The sequence below is a fragment of the Sorex fumeus genome, unplaced genomic scaffold, assembly GCF_029834395.1.
Source record: "Sorex fumeus unplaced genomic scaffold, SorFum_2.1 ptg000033l, whole genome shotgun sequence".
Taxonomy (NCBI): domain Eukaryota; kingdom Metazoa; phylum Chordata; class Mammalia; order Eulipotyphla; family Soricidae; genus Sorex; species Sorex fumeus.
In genome coordinates, this window is record NW_026606090.1 from 18875851 (window position 1) to 18898694 (window position 22844).

Here is a 22844-nt window from a genome sequence, read left to right on the forward strand (position 1 = left end):
AATATCTCAATACATAAGAGAATATCTCAATCTAAGGAAACTCTACCTCTCTTACCTGTTGATTCTTAGAGATGGGGATTCTTAGAGATGGAAAAACAATTCTTGGGAGAACTTGGGAGGACATTCCTGGCAATATTTAATAAATGATGCCAATGCTAGAGTTCAAAGATACAGGGTTGTCTAGGATTTTACAGTCCTGGGGACCTTCAAGGCTACTGGTAAAAAGCTCACAGGAGTACACCTGGTGGTACTCAATGGTTAGTAAAGGATCAAAATAAGGTCTTGCACATTCCTTAGGGTTGAGTTATCTCCCTGAACCCTATGTGTTGACTTTTATCTTAGGAGGAGTGTACAGTGATTCAATTCAAGCAAATAAATAATTTTTTGGTCACCCAAAGTATCTTTAACCCATTCATTATCCCTTAACTTATGTTTTTATTAATAAACTATTTGATGACTAGTTCTATATTCAGGATTCTTTGTAGGTAGCTAAAACAGGTAGAAAAAAGAGTGTTTTTCTGAGATTACATCATTTCTTTGGAACAGTTAAATGGAGGAAATGCAAATATGGAAGAAATTTTGCTGGTTTGGATAAATAGTGTTTTAACAAGGGCCAGGAAAGGTTGCAAACTCTGCATGATTAGTGTAGACAAGTCACTTTCCAAGGATGCTAGAGAAAAACTCCGGAACTGTGCACTGTAGTGAAGAACAGACAGAGTAAAGAATCGATGCAGATAACTGCAGACTCAATGGGACTCTGTGATAGCCTTATACCAAACTGACTCAAGCAGTCCTCATTCTCATCTCCCACGTGTCTTTCCACCTGCTCCTCTGCACATCCAGGTAGTCCAAGGAAGGTCACGCTTAAACCGTCAAACAGCTGATTCTCATATAGCACTTTGCATACTTTGAATCTTACTTTCAATCAAGATGACATTTCCCTAAGAAGGCCTTTTACCATGTTTCCCTATTTTTCCGAGGAGAAGATAATCTCAGGCATTTTAGTAGAGAAAATTCTTTAAATTAGGAAACGGCTTCTTTGTGAAAGGTTATCAATTTTACCATGGAAATTTAGCTCTTCAACTTCCTGAATATCAGCATAGAAAACATTTGAGTACATGGCTGCATGTGTATTAAGGTTGATATATGTATTTGTACATCTGCACTTTTATATGTGTATTTGTTTAGGTTTGTATTTCACAATTAGAACTCTACGAATAATTATAGATTTAATTGATTATGTATGCTGTTCCAGGGAATATGATGTAAATCCCTATAAGAATCAGACATTTCCTGTTCTCAAGGACATTGAGTAAAGGAGTGGTAGTAAAATATTACGTGGTAGTAAGAAAATTACCAGATAAAAACATCACGATGATCACAACCATCCTGTTGTTCGTTGATTACCTCAAGCAGGCCCCAGTAATGACTCCTTCGTCCTAGCCCTAAGATTTTTTAAAAAGTGCCATATTCAAGGCTCTTTCAGAGTTAGGAGAATGAGACCCATCATTGTTACTGGTATTTGGCATATTGGGTACGCCACGGGGAGTTTGCCAGAATCAGCCATGTGGGCAGGTTACATTCGGTAGCCTGACAGTTTGTCCAAAGTAGAAATGAGATAATAAGATGTCCGGGAGCTGGGTTTTATAGTCTCTGAGTCTTGGCCGTTGATGGGATTACACAGAGCCAGGGGGCCAGTTGGTGGGTGTGACCCCTGTCTACTGGAATTTGGAGGATCTGGGTGGAGGATGCTCAGCCCCGATCCAAGCAGGCTTGGAGATCTCAGCCCCGGGACCCGCATGCCTTTGTTCCTCTGCCGGTACCTTCATGCGTGTGGAGAGTGGTCTCAGTATGGTGGTGGCTGGTTCTGGAGGTTTTTGACTGCTGGAGCCCTGGTCGGGGCAGGGAGGGAAACTCAACCCACTCCCCTTCAAGGGGCCCTGGCGAGGACAGCCAGGCACGGGGGCAGGAGAATCTGCAAAATATTACGTGGTAGTAAGAAAATTGCAAGATAAAAACATAAAGTACAGTATTGGAAAATAAAAGAATGATATTTCAATGAGTAAATCTGACATCTACAATTTGTTTTGGAAATATTTGCATAGAGACCAAGTTCATATATTTATAAAAGTATAGTTTATAATTTTGATTTGACTATGTTTACTTTTGAACTATATTTCTAAATCAAGATTCTCAATAAATTATGGCAACTTACTGAACATTATTATTTGTATTGATTGAGAGAAAAGTCCTGCACATTCTGAATACCTGGTGATAATTACACAGAGAAAATGGCCATCAAAATATCAAGTAGGCACTTATAGTTATTGAGGTTTTATCCCATGAAATTTAAATATAGTGAAATAATTTTTCACATTCACTAGGTAAGGTAAAATGTAAAGGCCCTCCAGTTGATCATCGATTTGCTCGAGTGGGCCCTGTAACGTCTCCATTAGAGACTTTGTTGTTACTGTGTCTGGCATATTGAATACATCACGGGGAGCTTGCCAGGCTCTGCCGTGTGGGCGAGATACTCTCAGTACCTTGCTGGGCTCTCCGAGAGGGGCGGAGGAATCGAACTCGGGTCAGTCATGTTGGCTGCATGAAGGCAAACACCCTACTGCTGTGCTATTGCTCCAGCCCCTATCACATTCACTAATGCAAAAAAATGAAAAAACTTTTGAACTGAGCATTTTTTATCCTTCAGTTTACCATTGTTATCTTCTAATCAATGAACTATTCAACTATTCTTTCCATGAAAATATTCCTATTTAAATATTTTCTGAATATCTCTGTCTAACAGCCCTCTTAGATAGGATAAGAAAAATACTAATATATATATATATATATATATATATATATGTATATATACACACACTTATTTGTGTGTCTTTGTAAATGTTACTTTCCTTACTTTTATTTTTTGTCATAGATAAACTATTTCTTTTTTGGAGTAGCATAATAGTTCTTATTTTTTCACTTGATTGATTATGTGGATTACAATACTGTTAATGATGCTTTCTCAGATAGATAATTCCAACAACACATTGATCACCAGTGTACTCACCTCTCTTCCCAAAGGACCTCCATGGCCCTTTGTTTTAACACCCCAAATTCTGTTGAGTAGATCAGTTCTCCCATCATGTTGAGTTTAGCCCTTGTGCTACCTTACTGTGTATCTTTAAGTTCAACATATGAAAGAGAAAATTCTGTATGTATCCCTTTCCTTTGACTTCACTCAGATTGATAGTCATTTACTTTGTGCAAAATCGCATATTTCATTTTTTCTTAGAAAATTCTTAGCATTCCATCGTGCACATATACCATAACTTAACGAGTCATTCTTCTTCAGTTGTGCATTCAGGCATCTGCAGTTCCCATGTCTTGATTATTGTACTGAGTGCTGCAATTAATGCAGGATTTAATTAATGTTTTGTTTGGGATACAGATGGCAAGACACGGTATCTCTGGGTCATATGGGAGTTATATTCTTGTTTTTTGAGAGATCTCTACATTGCTTTTAGCATTCTCTGTGAGTCTGATCCAGATGATATTCCCACAGCAGAGCATGTGGGTTCCTTTCTCAACACGATCGTACCAACACTGAATTGTTTACAGCATGCTTGATATGTGCCATTCTTACTGCTGTGAAACAACTCCATATAGTTTTCATTTTCATTTCTCTAATCATGAGCGACAATAAATTTTTTTGTTGTTAAGTTTTATGAGTGTTTTATGGATCTTGGATACAACCCTTTATCACAAATATTGTTTTCATTTTTAAAATATTATTCTTTTAATTTACTTTTAATTGTCTTAGGGACTGTTATGCATTGTATTGGTAGCACTGTCCTAGTCCACTCCCCCTCCCCATGGGATAACATTGTTTTGTCCTTCCTACATAGCCTCAGGTAGTTTAGGTTTATTGGGTTGCTCCCATCACAGTGCTCCCATTCCTCTGTGTTTATTTGTCACCTCTTTCTTTGTGCTCTATTGATTTGTAAATACTGTTTTTCTCTTCTCCTTCATAGTTCAGAGCTATGTCCTTTTGTATGGACACAAGAAGACAGTAAATGCTATGCTTTTGTTACCTGGGAATTTATTGGCTCTTAGTGATATTTTCCTCCTGGGCATCTGTTCTCTCGACCTAAGCCTCAGCTGCTCTTACTTCCTAGTGCCCCCAAAAGCAGGTTCCCAAAAGAGGGATTGGATGGAACCAGGTCAAGTGGTAAGCTATGTGCTACCTTGGCATCGAAATGGGCCTGGCCAAGGTGCCATAATGCTTAACTATAAGTTAAGAATTTGGTATGGACAAATGCTGTCATGATCCAAAAATTAATAACTAGATTCGGATTAATCTGGCCTGAGTACTATAGTCTGAGTCCGTGGTAATATATTCCCAGGAGAGCTGCCCTACAAGCCTCAGTGTATGTCTTACTGTGTAGATACAAAAATAACTAGTAATAAGATATTGATAGAGTTATTGGACTGAGGAAAGAAAAGAAACACCTTAGGAGGTATTTTGCCCTTGAGCAATCAGGAAGGGTTTTGGATTACCCCAGGTGGTGTTTCCTTTGAATCTGGTGGGCCCTCAGGAAGGGCTTTTTTATGTTGATTTTGCTACCATTCTCAGTATAGTATGGGCCCTGAGTGCTGGGGAGTTGGAGAGACAAGAGAGTGGGAAAGATGAGAGAGAGAGCAGGGTGGGTGACAAGATGGAACTCAGAGAGACGAGTAAGGGGGGGGGAGCAGAGGGAGAAGAAAGTAGAAGAAGAATACAGGAGCAGGCATGTGGAGAGAGAGAACCCAGGCTGCGAGATGGAGCATGGAGAGATGAGCGGAAGAGACAGGAGGAGATGGGAATGAGGGCCAGTGTGAGACTAGAATGGGTGGCTTAGAGAGACTGGGGCAGGTGCATGGGGAGAATGGAATAAATGGCATCTGATCAATCAAACGGTTTGGCCCTTGTTTCCTCCTCCATCTGTCCCATGGCTTGGGCTGCCCTGGCTGGAGGAGCGACCCCGGGACCACCCAAACGCAGGTGGCTAGGGGAAGAGCCATTAGGGCCTCTCCCTGGCAGGTCTCAAAGATTATTATACACCCCTCCACCTTTTTAAATTGAATTACTGTGAATTACAAAGTTACAAATATATTTATGATTTTCAGGCATCAGTCACGGTCATGGTCCTCCCATTATTCATTGATTTGCTCGAGCGGGCCCAATAACATCTTCATCGTGAGACTTGTTGTTACTGTGTTAGGCATATTGAATACATCACGGGTAGCTTGCCAGGCTTTGCCATGTGGGCGAGATACTCTCAGTAGCTTGGCGGCCTCTCTGAGAGGGGCGGAGGAATCGAACCCGGCTCGGCCGGCCTGCTGCGCGCAAGGCAAACGCCCTACCGCTGTGCTATTATTCTAATACCAATCTCTTCACTAGTTCCCCCTACCCTCCATCAATGTCCCCAGTTTCCATCCTATTCCCAGCCTCCCTCTATGGCAGACACTTTCCCCCCTCCCCCATTGTAGTAGTGTACCCTTCCCTAACTTGTCCCCCTCACCCCTGCTCCTGTGCCCCAGTGCAGATATTTTATCCCACTCAGTAAGGTGTCTTTTTATTCTAGCTTGAGTTTCTTTTGTCATGAAGATATTTTTAATTTGATATGGTTCCATCTGTTTATTTTTGCATTTGTTGTCATTGTCTCTGTGTTCATCTTGTTGAAGACACCCCTGATTAAGGCTGATTGTAGCCACTCTGATGGAAAATTATGGGGGCAAGTGTCTATGCACTCTATAAGCAATATTACTTAAAGTAGCCAAAAGTTAGAAGCAAAAAAAGCATCCATAGATATATGAATGGGTAAAGATAGATATATAAATGGGTAAAATATTTGTTTGGTACAATTGAGTTTACATATAGGTGGGAATAAGAATGTTCTAACAAAAGGTATTGCATAAAATAAACTTGGGTAAATTTTAAGTAAAATAAGTAAAACTAAATTAGTGAAGAAGCAAAATAAGTCAGGCACAGAAAGACAAAATACAATATGATTCCACTTATATGAAGCATCTTTGTTTGTGAAATTCACTGGGAAAGAAAGCAGAATGGTGATTGTCAGGGTCTGGCTTGAAGGGGAAGGAAAGCTGTTTAATAGAAGTTTTCGACTTTTTTTTTCTTTTTGGGTCATGCCTGGCGATGCACCAGAGTTACTCCTGGCTCATGCACTCAGGAATTACTCCTGGGGATGCTTGGGTGACCATACGGGATGCTGGGAATTGAACCCAGGTCAGTTTCGTGCAAGGCAAATGCACTACCCGCTGTGCTATAGCTCCAGTCCCTAGATGTTTTCAACTTTGAACTATTAAGAGTGTAAATGAATTGTTGGTCGTGGTATTACAATAATATGAAAATAATGCCACGAATTGTACACTTATAAATAATATGGCAAATTTCCTGATGTGTATTCAAACACAATTAGAAATAAGAATATATTCTGGTCTGTTTGATGATAAAGCCAACTGAAGTTCCCAATGAGCTGGATGGAGTTCAAAGAGGATTAGTGGGCAACTATAAAGTTTTAAAATTATGCAAAATAGGAAGTACAAACAGGTCATTGTGGGAGCTGCAGAGTTGAAAGGAAGAAGAGAGTTTTGTTTTAAACTTGTGGATTTCAGAGTTAAATCTTTCTTGTGTTTCTTCTTTTAGAGGCAGAAGAGATATTTTAACCTCACTTTTGCATCTTACTATGTGGGTGCTGGGCTGGAGCGATAGCACAGTGATAGGGCGTTTGCCTTACAAGCGGCCAAGATGGCCGACCCGAGTTCGATTCCTCCGCCCCTCTTGGAGAGCCTGCAAGCTACCGAGAGTATCTCGCCTGCACGGCAGAGCCTGGCAAGCTACCCATGACGTATTCAATATGCCAAACACAGTAACAACAAGTCTCATGATGGAGACGTTACTGGGCCCGCTCGAGCAAATCGATGAACAACAGGAGGACTGTGACTATGTGGGTGCTACCACTGTAGTCCAGTTCTTTACACCTTCTCATCTTAACGATTGACATTGTCCCCACACCTGTCTGCTTCTGCCCCTAAGTCTCTGCTCCTACTGGAATCCCTGCAATATTTCTCAGCATAGATTTTAATATTCTGCTGACATAGCCGCCAGTTCAAAGGCTTCTCAGAAAACTCTAATCAGAGCTGCTTGCAAGTTCTCACACTTTCTCAACTCCCCCATTGGGGATTATATAGTTGATTCTCCTTGTTTTAGGTAGTTTATATTCTAGGAACCCCTCCACCCCCCACCCCCACCAACTACCTTACAACTGAATTAGTCAAATACTAAACCATCACTTCTGGAGAAAATGTGGATATTTCTCCCATCTGTCTGTGCACATACCAGAATCTTGATTCTAAGTTTGACTTTTACTAGTAGAGTCTAATTTTTATATTATAGAAGAGAAAATGAGGTTCAGAAGTTAAGTGATTTTTCGCCTTATTAAGAAATGCCAAAGTGGGAATCCAAACCCCTCATCCAGGCTCCTAGCCGAAACTTTCTGCTCTTACTGTTTCCTGTCTTCCTCATTCTGTCTTCTCTGGGCAGAGACTTTGGATTCTAACAGCAAATCTTACCTAATAGAGTAGTGGTTCAGTGGAAGGACCTGAGGATTCAATGTTGCTGGGGCCCTGCACTCTCAGGGATTCCCCAGCCCCCCACCTGCCATCTATGCTGAGGGCTTCCCTATACTAAGCCTTACTCAGGAGCCAAGACTGAATGTCGAACCTGGCAGTGGGCCTGTAAGGCATATATCCTATTTTTTGTACTGTCTCCCTATAGCTGTATTGATGTGGGTGCTACGAATGAATTTTAATGAGAAAGTGATTTTCAGAAAATAACAAATCGATGAATTATATCATTTTTTATATCAATAAAATCATGTATTATATCACTTATAAAGACATCTATACCTGTCAACTACCTTTTCTATTTTGATTTTATCTTTAGTTACAAAATTCAAGTGGTGGAAAATGTTCCTGCTCACTAGACCCATTTCTTGCTCAGTGTTTATGAAGAACATAGGAAACAATACTTAACAGAGACTGTTAATAGAAGTAAACAGGTTTCAGATAGATCACTGAGGGTGCTTCCTAAAAATTAAAAAGACACAATTACATAACTTCCAATATACCCTTTCTTATTTTATTTTTATTTATGAAATAAGTCAATTACTTATATAGCCTCAATCACTAAATTGAAAAAAAAGTTGGCAAAATATATCGAGATTCATACACTCATTAGATTTCTAAAAAAGAAATTCTGGTAACATCATCTTGTCCACGTTTAAAAATTTGTTCTGGAATAAACAATAGATGTAGTTGAAGTCAACTTATTGCCAAGTAAATATATAAGATGATTATTGTAGAAGGATGCATTTGACCTGTCGTAAAAGATAAGATTACATAACATGTGCAGAGAAGGCAGTTTGGCAGAATAATTTGAATACACCTGAGTATACTGAAAAATATTTCTGTAATATTAAATTGCTATGTAATTTCTCACAAGTTACGTCTTAAATTTTGTCCAAAGCTAAGGATTATTATCATTTAAAACATAATTTTAGTTTACATTTTATTAACATATAGTCCTTCGCTTCATTGTCTCCTATATTAACACTTTCATTTTTATATATATTCTTCTTCAAAATAGGTGGAACTTTATCTCCATTTGATATATTTGGAAATGAATACTTCTAGAGTTAAACCAATATAGAATGAAAGAGGGAGAAAATGGGCTATGTCAGTAAACATCAGACATGTATTCCCTTATGTTCTTTGTTTTGCCATATTTTCAGACTATAAAACCCGTTTGAGAGTGAGTGTTAGCAATTTTTTAGATATTTTGAAATGTTTTCTTTTCTTTGAAAATCAAATTTTTCATATGTAAGTGGTGGGTTTTGCTATTCCGTGTTACATTACAAATCAAACATTTGGCATGTTTCTGTAAATGGATGAGGACACTGCTAGAATGACATACATAGGAAAGATTCCTGGCACGTATCTCGAAGAAAAAACACGTATGGAAGTCACAGTATAACTCCCTGTATATGTCACACTGCAGATGGGCAATGTAGGCAACTATGTAGCTGCAATGATTCCAGCACTTTCCTAGAAAGCTCTGGTCAAGCTCTCCATTTTGACTTTAAAAATGTTTCTTTCTGGAAGGAAAGGAAGAGATACATAATGATCTCTTTCTTCTGTGGGATATAAATAGACACAATAAGGAAGCAACAGTGGGTCAAAGAGAACAGCACTAGAGAGTTGGTCCACCTAACTGCATCTAGAAGGAGGTGAATGAGACATTGGTGGATAGAAGCAGACACTACAGTGGTGGACGGAGTGCTGGGATCAATGCACACCTTAAGATACCATTCACGGTATTATAAACCACAGCACTTCAATTCAAAAAAGTTAAAATGTTTCACTCTGGTACTGAAGATGGTTCAAATTTCAAATCACTCTCTTTCAAGGCAGGAAAGTGTCATCCAACTATGATTAATGGGTTTACCAGAGCTGTGGCCACAGGAATCAGATATCTATAAGCTAGCAAAAAATTCAAAGAAACCAAAACAAACAAACAAATAAATAAATAATAGAAGGCAATGTCAGGAACATAGGTCAGGTGGTAGAGCACAAGCCTGTTACAGTCTATCATGTGTGAAGGCAGGAGTTTGATCCACACACTCACCCCATTTGACAGGGTATGTCTGGGCTCCAACACTAAACTAACCAGGCTCATTCCACTGAATGTGTATCACGAGACAAGACTGATAATAAACAGATTAAAAAAAGAACCCCAGATTATATTTACCTATAATGTCTCATCTTTATTTGTGTTAATGATAGAGTAAGGGGGTCACAATTGTATAAGGAAATTAAAAACAGTAATAATAAAGACATTTTTGCTATTCATATTTCACCCATATAACTAATATTATAGTTGACAGCTTTGACGCTGTCAAAGAAGTATTTGAAGAACTCACAGTGGCCAAAAACTCTTAGCCCTTGGGAAGATATGAGAAACTATTTGGAAAAAACATCAGCACAGGGCAGAAAGAAAAAAGGAAGAGGCATGTTCTGTTCTACCCCACAGAGCACACAATTCTCTACCAAACCTAGCTGGTGACCAACATTTAATCCATGTTTTAATTTGGTGTTATAATCTATAATTTCATATGAGGATATCATCTGCTTCATGCATAAAATTTCTGTTCTAGGAAAAGATGAACTTTATAAAAACACTGTATAAAATATGTTCGTCGATTGCCTCGAGCAGGCCCCAGTAATGTCTCTTTCATCCTAACCCTGAGATAATATTCAAGGCTCTTTAGGAGAATGAGACCCATCATTGTTACTGGTATTTGGCATATTTGTTATGCCACGGGGAGTTTGCCAGACTCTGCCCTGTGGGCAGGCTACATTCGATAGCCTGCAAGTTTGTCCAAAGTAGGAATGAGATAATAAGATGTCATAAAAAGATGTGCTGATAAAATGTCCGGGAGCTGGATTTAATAGTCTCTGAGTCTTGGCTGCTGATGGGATTACACGGCGCCAGGGGGCCCGTTGGTGGGTGTGACCCCCGCCTACTGGAATTTGGAGGATCTGGGTGGAGGATGCTCAGCTCCAATCCGAGTAGGCTTGGAGATCTCAGCCCCGGGTCCCACTTGCCTTTGTCCCTCTGCCAGTACCTTCACGTGTGCGGAGAGTGGTCTCAGCATGCTGGTGGCTGGTCCTGGAGGTCTTCGGCTGCCGGAGCCCTGGTCGGGGCGGGGAGGAAAGCTCAACCCGCTCCCCTCCAATGGGCCCCGGCGAGGAACAGCCAGGCGCGGGGGCAGAAGACTGCACTGTTCTCATCCGGGAGCTGGATTTTATAGTCTCTGAGTCTTGGCCGTTGATGGGATTACACGGCGCCAGGGGGCCAGGTGGTGGGTGCTGCTATGTTATTAGGGCTGGAGCGATAGCACAGCGGTAGGGCGTTTGCCTTGCACGCAGCCAACATGGCCAACCTGAGTTCGATTCCTCCGCCCCTCTTGGAGAGCCCGGCAAGCTACCGAGAGTACCTCGCCCGCACGGCAGAGCATGGCAAGCTACCCGTGATGTATTCGATATGCCAAACACAGTAACAACAAAGTCTCCAATGGAGACGTTACTGGGCCCACTTAAGCAACTCGATGAACAATGGTGAACAACGGGAGGACAGTGTTTGTTTGTTTGTTTGTTATTAGTTACCTGTACTCATTGTGATCTATTACACTGCAGTGGAGTCTGAATGAAAAAGGCTATTTCAAATTCTTTGAGTTTCCATTTGTTTCACATCAACATCCATATCAGGAAGAAAATATTTCACCTGTATGTTGTGATTTAATGTACTATTAAAAAATACTGGAGTATAATTTATTTAACAGATTGCTTCAGAGTAGTTTTATTCATTTTGTTTCCCTAACATTTAATTCCAAATCACAGGAACAAAATCAAAATCAACTTGGCCCTTAAGGTTGCTAACAGTTTGATAATAGCAATCAGCATAGAATAACAGTGATAACCTTCAGGGCTAAAATTAAGCATATACACATTTTAAATATTTATAATGAAATAATCTGTTCTTTCTGAATCCTCACAGTAGGGTGACGATTTTCAGTCTTTTCTTGGGTCAGGCATCCAACATGACTAAATTGTCTTTTAATTACTAAGAATAAATTTATTCCATAGCCAGAGGTTTCCAGAAATGTTTTTTTTGGGAAATGACTTTTGAAGATGCAAAGCCATTTGCTTTTCCATTCCATTTTTGAGGCATGTATATATGTTATTTACACAGAGAAAGGATTGCTTTAACAAATGTAAATTCTATGCTTAATTGACTGTTTGGTGCCCTACATTTTATGGCTCTAGGCAACAATTTGAACTCAGAAGGCTAAGAGCTTAAACTATCTTATACAATGCAATGATTACAATATGGAGTTATGCGGGCTCTTCTGTCTCTGAAGCTGCAGCTAAACCTGGTACTAGGTTTCTCCAGTTTTGAACTCACAGGGAAAGGTTCTTCACATTGCTAAACCTACAATTGGACCCCCACTGTTTATCCTGTTAGTGTTATGAAGGGCAGAGTAACAAAATGTTGCTGGTTCCAAATGGCTCTGCAGAATCTAAAGTCCATTACTTAAAGTGTGTTAGGAAAATAAATGCTTAGTGTTTGAGGTTCTTAACACCAATTTCAAATGAAAGTCTTGTTTTATGAATTCTTCAATATCAATTTTATTTGAAAAAAATACACACTTCTATTTTCCTTTCTCTACTACCTTTTTCTTTAAGAACCCTAGTATTTTTTTCCCTTTATTTTATTTTATTTTTTTTTTACAGTTGTAGATTTACAATTTTTTGTGCTTTGGTTTCAATTATACAATGATCAGATACCCATCCCTCCACCAGTGCCCATTTTCCACCACCATGGATAATATCCCTCCCACCCCCATCCCCCCATCCCCCCTGTCTCTGTGGCAGGGCAATCCCCTGTGTTCTCTCTCTCCTTTTGGGTGTTGTGGTCTGCAAAAGAGGCATTGAGTGGCAAACATGTTCAGTCCATAGTCTACTTTCGACATGCATCTCCCCTCCTGGGAGGATCCTCCAAACATCCTTTATTTGGTGCTCCCTTCTCTATCTGAACTGCCATTTCCTCTAGGATACCCGGCTGGCTTCTAAGTTATGGAGTAATCCTCCTGGTGCTGATCTCAGCTATTCTTGGGTATTAATCTCATACTTTGTTACTTTATATCCCCCAGATGAATGCAATCTTTCTATGTCTATCCCTCTCTTTCTGACTCATTTCGCTTAGCATGATACTTTCCTTATTGTACCACTTGTATGTAAATTTCATGACTTCATCTTTTCTAACAGCTACATAGTACTCCATTGTGTAGATGTACCAAAGTTTCTTTAACCAGTCATCTGTTCTTGGGCATTCAGGTTAAGAACCCTAGTATTTTTCTTAATGTAACTATTTTTTAATTCAGATCAAATTCTATTCAAATCTGGCTTTTCCACATACTAGTCTACAACTGTGATGCCTTTGAATCATTCTTTTCTCATATAAATTTACTATAATGTCAATAATATAGATTTAATTATAATTATAATATAATAATAATGACTCTCTAGAAAATATTTTCTCAACTTCCTCCTAATTATATATCAATTAATAGTTCACCTAAAATTATATCAATTAATGTTTGATCAGAAAAGAGTTGTCCAATTGTTATGTTGGAACTCAATCTTTGCTTTTCTTTCACAAGTTTGTAACTTGAAAAACGTTTTTTTTTCAAATTTAAATACTAAGTTTCTTTCACTCTAGATTGACTTAATCACAATCATGTGTGTGATCTGACTTTGTGAGTTTACTACTCTAACTTGACCCTCCAAATTCCAGTAGGCGGGGGTCACACCCACCAACTGGCCCCCTGGCGCTGTGTAATCCCATCAACGGCCAAGATTCAGAGACTATAAAACCCAGCTCCCAGAAGCCAACATCTTATCATCTCATTCCTACTTTAGACAAACTGGCAGGCTACCAAATGTAACCTGCCCACACAACAGAGTCTGGCAAACTCCCCGTGGTGTACCCAATATGCCAAATACCAGTAACAATGAAGGGTCTCATTCTCCTAACTCTGAAAAAGCCTTGAATATGGCACTTTCTAAAAAAAATCTCAGGGCTAGGACGAAGAGACATTACTGGGGCCTGCTCGAGGCAATCAAGGAATTAACAGGATGGTTGTGATTGATTGTGTTGTGAACTTGACCCTCTAGTGGCCAGTATGAGAACTACTGCACTAAGGCCGTTTTGTATTTCTGTGTTTTTTTCCATCTCAAGAATTTTTTGTATTTTTGTGACAGTTTATGTCAACTGTAATAGAGGATTATGGAGAATAGTTAGGAGCCTTTTCTAAATCCTAAGGTCCTTAAAACCCAGATTTATCTGCCACTAGGTTAGTGATTCTGATCATTTCTCTATACCTCAAATTCCTCACCCATCAAATCAGGATAATTAATAATACCCTGCTGACAGAGTGTTACAGGATGAATAAATGAACAATGTAAATACAACAGCGTTTATATATAATAGATGAGTAGAAGCTACATTTTACAGAAATATAAAATATTTACTGAAAAAAATGTTATTAGTGGATGTTAAAGAAGTAGAAGGAAAAGAATAGTCAAAACCAAATACCTTAATGTTTTAACACACACACACACATAACACAAATACACATACACATATCCAAGCCAAGGCCTCAGAATTCAAGTCAGTTGCACTGTTGAGGGTTATATGCCTATTCCTCATCATCTTTTAAAATAGTTCCAGGTTTAGTAAACATTATAATATTTCTCTTGAGTGCTTCAGGGCTATCAAAGCATAGATAAATATAAGCACGCAGTTTACTTCTACCTCTATAATTTTTATGATTTAAAAAAGAATAAACTGACCAAACTTTAATTTCTAGTTTGCTGAGTCTCTCTATATAATCACCATTAATACTTTTGCTTTAATGAAGGTATATAGAGGTCACAATGAATTGTAATAAGCTAGGATACCTAGTAATTACCATCTCCTAAAGATATATGAAATTTCCATTGCTTTGAAAATTCTTAGCTATCCCCTTTTAGCCAATTGATCCCCAAAACACAATATTTCTCTAAATCCTGATTCCAGAGTATCTATCTTTGCATTTCTGGAACTGGATCTGAATACATTCAAGAATGTGCTGTTTTGTGTCTGACTTTGTTATTTACACACCATCATTATGTTTTTAAGACTCATTATGCTATTGCATAAATCAGTATGTTTTAAAATTTCCCATGCATTATTCTGTTGTATGAATCTTAATTCGCTTACCAATTCTTTTGTTGATGAACACACAGATTGTATTCAAGAGGACAGAGCAAAGGACGCTTAACAATTAGGAATAACTGCCATAAATATTCTTGTACAAGTTCTTTTATTATACTGAGATTTTTGTTCCTCTTAGGTAAATGTCTAGAATAGAATTTATGAGTCACAGGGTAAGTATATGTTTAACTTTATAAGTAATTCATTGTTTTCCTAATGGTTGTGCCATTCTAGAATCTCCTTAAAAATGCATGAGAATTTGAAATGTTCCACATGGTTATTTACATTGGTGTTGTTTCATTTGATGTTTGTAGTCTGTGATATAATATTTAATCATCTTTTTAAACTATTTCTATTTATTTTAGTTTATGTAGTTATGACTGTATTAAGGCTTAATGTTATCGATAGATAGTCAAAAATTACTGTGCCTCACAACCATCAATGAGCCCTACGTCACCTATAGTGAATTCAACCACTTCATGCCAGCTAATATTTTCTGGTAGTATTCAAATGCTAAGGTTTTGTCACTGTCCAATACTGTCTATTCTCTTATTTTTTCTTTATATGACAAAAATAGTAAGATGATTAGGTGTTTGTTCTTCTATCTCTGATTTATTTTGAATACCCTCTATTAGCATCCATGTTTCAGCAAACTGCATTTCATCTTTTCTTAGAGTTGTGCAGTTTGCTGCTGTGTATGTATGTCGCAACTTCTTTATCCATTCTTCTTGAGCCCGGCAAGCTACCGAGAGTATTTGATATGCCAAACACAGTGACAACAAAGTCTCCAATGGAGACGTTACTGGGCCCGCTCGAGCAAATCGACGATCAACGGGAGGGCCTTTACCTTACCTTTACCTTGTGCTTCAATGGACATAAAAGTGCACATTTCTTTTTTAGTCAATGTTTCTGTGTTGGAGGGGGTGGTAAATGCCAATTTAATTTTTGGGTCATATGGCAGTTCTATTTCTGTTTTTGAGAGATCTCAATATTGTATTTCATATAGACTGAATCAGACAACATTTCCACCAACTATGGTTCTGCACTCAAAATCAATTTTGGCAGAGCTCAGGGACCATATGGGCTGCTGGGGATTGAACCTGGGTTGGCTATGTAAAAGGCAAGCACCCTGTTCATTGTGCAGAAAATATACAAATACAAAATGTATGCACCTTCAAGATTTTTTTTCACATTTTTGGGAAGAATATCTTCCCTAATATCATTCTAATTCATGCTAACTGTGGTAAATCTTGTGATCTACTGTACAATGTTGTGTTTTTGTATATATTTTCTTTGTGTAAACTGGACACAGGTTGTTTCCTCATGTGGAGAAAACATTTTTTAACACACATTAGCAATTATGCAAAAATTCCCTTTAGGTCTGTATACATTTAGGATTCTCTTAATGTGTATTACATTGAAAATAAATCGAATAAAAAAGTTAGCACTTTGTTTTATAAGATTCTCTAGTTTCTGAGGAAAATGGAGCCATATAATTTCAAAGTAATTAGAATTTCAACTGAGCATTAATAAAACAGTAGGTCCCCATCAAGGATGCTTTGTCATATACGGGGGAGGACTCTACTCCATTCCCTGTATATATACACTGCTTTTCTAGTTTATATTCCCTGTAGTTTGAAATGCTATAAAATGTCAAATAATTTCCACCTTCACCTCTGTTCGGTTACAGAGTATAACTGTAATGGAAGAAAAAGATCAGAATATTTTAAAGATGTTTTTGTTCACCATAAAGATATCCATTTTAAAACATACATATTTACACCTATTGGCAAGTTGAACTCTTTTTTTTTTTTTTACTAAGGAAGCATTTCGTTAGTCTGTGTTCTGAAGAAGATTCATAGATAGTTACCACGAGTTTTAATAAGTTGGACAGCAAATTATGCAGGGAGGAAGGTATAAAGCTGCTTTTTGTATTCTGATTCCACCATAAAAGGGGGAACAATGATAACTGGGATAAACATTCAAGCAACTCATCTGCTGATTTTAACCATTTACAAAATTTGGAACTGCTATATTCTTTTTGAATCACACATATGTGAAATGAAAAATATAAGCACAGCTTCTTTACTATAGGATAGCCTGGCAGATAGGGTGCTTGTCTTGCATGCAGTCAACTCAGGTTTGATCCCTGGCATTCCATATGCCCTCTTGAGCTCTGCCAGGACTGGTTCCTGAGTGCAAAGGCATGAGTAAGGCATGAACATTCCTGAAGCATGGCCTCAAAACAAACAAAAACAACCAATATTTTTGTGAAAAATTCAAGTTACTAAAATAAATGTCTGAGGCAATCACAATCACAATCACAAATCATCCTGTTATTCGTCGATTGCCTCAAGCAGGCCCCAATAATGTCTCCTTCATCCTAGCCCTTAGAATATATTCAAGGCTCTTTAGGAGAATGAGACCCATCATTGTTACTGGTATTTGGCATATTGGGTACGCCACGGGGAGTTTGCCAGACTCTGCCATGTGGGCAGGCTACATTTGGTGCCTGCCAGTTTGTCCAAAATAGGAATGAGATAATAAGATGTCATAATAAGATGTCGCACAGCCGCAAATGCGGCCGCGCGGTTCCGGGAGCTGGTTTTTATAGTCTCTGAGTCTTGGCCATTGATGGGATTACACGGCGCCAGGGTGCCAGTTGGTGGGTGTGACCCCCACCTACTGGAATTTGGAGATCTGGGTGGAGGATGTTCGGCCCCAATCCGAGTAGGCTTAGAGATCTCGGCCCCAGAACCTGCGTGACTTTGTTCCTCTGCCAGTACCTTCATGTGTGCGGAGAGTGGTCTGGGGCAATACTTTGTTATTTTAATTAATGAATGAATTGATTTTTATTATAGTTTATATGAACGAACTGGAACGATAGCACAGCAGAAGGGCGTTTGCCTTGCACGCAGCCAACATGGTCGACCTGAGTTCGATTCCTCCACCCCTCTCAGAGAGCCCGACAAGCTATCAAGAGTATCTCACCTGCACGGCAGAGCCTGGCAAGCTACCCGTGACGTATTCGATATGCCAAACACAGTAACAACAAAGTCTCCAATGGAGACGTTACTGGGCCTGCTCAAGTAAATCAATGAACAACGGGAGGACCGTGATTATATGTACACTGTTTTTAATAGTAGCACTGTAGCGCTGTCATCCTGTTGATCATTGATTTGCTCGAGCAGGCACCAGTAACGTCTCCACTGTGAGACTTATTGTTACTGTTTTCGGCATATTGCTTACACCACAGGGAGCTTGCCAGTCTCTGCCTTGCGGGCAGGATACTCTCCATAGCTTACCGGGCTCTCTGAGAGGGACAGAGGAATGGAACCTGGGTTGGTCGTGTGCAAGGCAAACGCCCTACCCACTGTGCTATTGCTCCAGCCCCTGTGGTAAGTACATGGGATTAATGTACAATTTTAAAATTATAATTCATCACCATCACCACTAAAGTTCCCACGACCCCCCACAGAAAGTAGGGGAAGTATAATAGACAATATTACTTTAAGAAATTCTCTAATTTCTTCTCCGGAATTTTTTTATAGGTTTATTATGAGTGGTAGAAGACAGACAATAGGCAGATCAGGCGATAGTTGCCAATGTCATGAATGTCTCCCTTCTTATACAGTAGTACAGTCCTGCTGGTTTTCCATTGGGACGGAATCTTGCATTCATACAGGTAGCGTGTGAAGAGCCGAGCCAGCATATTGATGAGTACTGACGGCAGGTTCTTCAGGTGTTCAGGTCTGACCTTGTCTGGGCCGGGTGCTGTTCGTTTCTTTACTGATGAAATGGCATGTTGGATTTCGGAAGGGAGAACATTGGGAATGACATATCCATCCTGTGGAATTTGGTATGTCGGCAGGTGGACATGGCTATCGAAGAGATTTGAGTAGAAGTCATGGATAATCTTCTCCATTGCCCTTCTGGAAGATGTGATAGATCCATCAGGATGTCAGAGGGCAGTCATTTTGGTCTTGTAGTTGGCGAAGGACAGGCGGGTGTTACAAATACTTTTCCCAGCTTCTGCTGCATCTACCAGCACTTCTGCTCTTCTCTCTTTGAGGTCTTCTTTGATTGCATCTCTGCACTGCTTTGCAAGCTCGGACATTCACTTACGGTTGCCTGAGGTATGCACCAAGCCACGTTGGCGAATAAGCTCAAGAGTTTTTGAAGATAGGTGTTTTTGCCTATTGTCTGTCATCTACAAGTTGTTCACTTGAGTCATCCTGAATTGGATTGGCAGAACAATAGATTAAGGACAACCATGCGAGCAAGCCAGGTTCCTCAAAGGATTCAGCACCATCAACACTATCCACACCATAACCAAGCTCATTGAGGTTTCTCGGGAGTTCAAGATGCCGCTTTGTCTAACATTCATTGATTTAAAGAAGGCCTTTGATTCTGTTGAAACAGAAGCAGTCATTGAAGCCCTAGCCAATCAAGGCATTCAAACTCAATACATCAGGATCCTCCGTGAGCTGTATTACAGATTCACTACCAGGATCTCACCATTCTACAAAGAAGTAATCATTGATGTCAAGAGAAGGGTTCAGCAGGGTGATACCATTTCACCAAAACTCTTCAGTGCCACCCTCGAGAAAACATCATGCAATGACTGGAATGGGAAGGAATGAGAGTGAAGATAGATGGTCAGCAACTACACCACCTCCACTTTGCTGATGACATTGGTTTAATGACACCAAACATTAGCCAAGCAGCACAAATGCTGGCCGACTTCGACCGTGTGTGTGGAAAGGCTGGACTACTGCTGAATCTTACGAAGACAATGTTTATGAGAAACAGTCTCATTCCTGATGCCCCGTTCGCTCTAACTGGAACGACCATCTCTGAATGCAACAGTGATGTTTATCTAGGTCGAGAAGTCAACATGACAAATGACCTGGCACCCGAGCTGCGCAGGAGGAAGAGAGCGGCTTGGAACGCCTTCAAGAACTTCGAAGAAATAGCTAAGAGGACGAAGAACCTCCGGCTCCGGGCACATCTCTTTGATTCCACTGTTCTTCCTGCATTAACATATGCCTCAGAGACCTGGGCCCTACGCAAACAGGATGAGAACGCTATTCGGATCTCCCAAAGAGGAATTGAAAAAGCTATGCTTGGAATATCACGAATATCACGTTTCACTCAAATGAGAGAAAGAATCCGGTGTTCTGACCTCCGTCAATGATCAAGAATCAGGTACACTGTCTCGTTTGCCAAGGCGTCAAGAATCAGATGGGCTGGTCACATAATGAGATTTAGAGATGACCACTGGACTAGAGCTGTTAACAACTGGATTACACGGGATGTCAAAAGACCGCGTGGCCACCCACCTACCAGATGGTCAGACTTCTTCATCAAGATCATGAATGATCGGTTTGAGGCTCTTCGTGTTCCTAGAACGAACAGACACCATTGGGTTACACTAGCATGCAACAGGGACAAATGGAGACGTTATTGTCTCCCACTTGAGCAAATCGACGATTAACGGAAAATAAAGAGATCAACTGATCAATTGTGAGTGGTAAGTTTAGGATTAAAACCAGTTCTGGGTTATGAAAGATAGTAAAGAGGCCTTGCCTTGAACATGAGCAACTTTGGTTAGATCCCATTTTCACATGTGGCTGTCAAGCACTGTCGAGAATGATCCCTAAACACAGAGCCAGGAGTAAGCTCTGAGTACATCTGGGTATGTTCCCAAACATCTCTGACCCACCCACATATTTTTTATGTGTTTTTCCTAAGAATAAAACTGAAGGTTTAATACCTTGTCTTGTACACTGGTAAAGCATAAACTAAACTGGCAGAAATAACAATAACAATTTTAATATAGTTTTTTTGACTTGGGTATCCCTTTCAGCAGTGCTCAGTGATTACACACTCTGTACTTAAGGATAACTTTTACCAGAAATCAGGGATTTGTATGCAGAGCTAGGGTCAAATCTGGATTTTCTGCATACAAGGAAAGTACCCGTAATATCTCTGGCAACCGATAAGGAATTTTAATTTATCTTTGCTTAATTATGACAGCAACCTGTGACATAGATTACCATGTCTATTTCTTGAAGATAAGGAAATTGAGGCCAGGAAGACTTTATGTGATTTTCCCTAGATCATGTAATAATCAAGATATAAATTCAAATTTTCAGCTCATGAAAATCTTTTATTTTTACTCTAATAGGACATTTTTTGAGATTGCTACTTTTCTTAGGATAGAATATTTTCCATAGTGCTTCTCTGAGCTGTTGCAAATATTTAAACTCATTTGAGTAAGACTTATTTCTAACACATTTCTTGCTACATGAGTCAATATTACAAAAATGTCAAGGATTTTGCTGAATTCTTTCCAAGCAAAGAACAAATTATTTATCATGGAATTGCTTGTTATTGCTCCAAAGCTGATACCCTACTAATGAATACATTATATGAATAAAAAGAATGCATTAATTTCTTTTAAATTCTTGTGGAAAGCAAACTTTTGCATAATTTGGATTAATGTGCTGTTTTTCCTCTGTTATTTTCATTTTGTAGTATGATGCTGGAATAATGTAAATGGATGATATCTAAAGTTGAATTTAAGAATATACTATTTGATAGAGATTGGAAAGGAATTATACAGGACTTTTTAAATGGAATTTCAAGTTTTACAGCAAAGATGAAAGCTTATAATTTCTACATGCCATAGGAGAGAAGAGGAAAAAGGTGGCTACTTCTTCCAGTTCCATCGGATGGAACTGGAGGATATCATGTTAAATGAAGTACATCAAAGAGACGATACGCAAATTTCACTTGACCCTCCATCACATAAATAAGAAGAATAGGGAGGGAAAAAAACAAATAGTAGAGTAAGAAGAGATGGATGATGAGATACAGAGATAGAGATCAGTGTACTCAGGCCAAAGGGTATATGTATATTTACATATACATATGTGTCTATGTGTGGTATATGTATACTGTATGTGGTATGATATGCATATACGCATAAACTAATGAGACATCAAAATTGTAAGTTTGAGATACAAACTACAAAAGCTAAACAAAAACCTGCCTGACAAAGAGGCAGGCTGGGGAGTGGGAAGAATCTGGGGACATTGGTGGAGGGAAGCCAACAATGGTGGTGATATTGGCATTAGAACATGTTATGACTAAAACTCAAATAAAAATAATTACATAAATCACAATGCCTTAATATTTTAAAAATTAATGTACAAATTAATGTTTTAGATACAATTATTTTTTGTTTTAAAATATCCAGAAGTATTTTACCACAAAAATAAAATATACCAAAATAATTTCCATCATCTAGAAATGGAGTTGACGACTTCTAGCATTTTCATAGTTATGCTTCTTCTAAAGTACCTATAGATTGATCTCTAGAAGAACAGAGAAAAATGTTAATGGCTTGTATCAGATAATCTCCAAAATATGATATATAATCCTTTTTTACTTATATGTACTTTACCTGATAGTACTCTGGATATCAGTTGCTGCTAAGAACCTGGACCTTGAACATGGATTCTACTTCTTGAGTTATTTCTCAGACCCGTTTTTCTCTGAAACTTTTGGGACTCTAGGACTTATTCAGGTGGTTAATAACAAAGACGCAGCTAACCAGGTCTTCTGTTGTCCACAGGTCTGAGACGCAATTACAGATGTGCTATCTGCAGTGTCTCTCTGAACTCCATAGAGCAGTACCATGCCCACCTGAAAGGGTCCAAGCACCAGGCCAAGTAGGTGCTTTATGCTTGTACTTTTCTCTTTGTTTGTATACAATGCTTACCATTCTGAATAAAAACTAAACATTTCCTTTATTCCAACAAAAATAGATGGAAACTGCATTTCTTTATTTCTAAAATTCTCTGATATTTATGCTGTTAAAGTATCCAGAGTCTGTTCC

At 39.0% G+C, this 22844-nt stretch overlaps 1 protein-coding gene across 1 annotated transcript in view; it reads left to right on the forward strand.

Annotated features, from left to right (window-relative positions):
• The window catches only part of ZMAT4 (zinc finger matrin-type 4), a 478152-nt gene that overhangs the window by 390180 nt on the left and 65128 nt on the right, over positions 1-22844 (forward strand). Inside the window, exon 6 of the mRNA XM_056116778.1 lies at positions 22581-22677. Coding sequence (XP_055972753.1) covers positions 22581-22677 — 97 coding nt within the window. The remainder of the gene's footprint in view (positions 1-22580; positions 22678-22844) is intronic.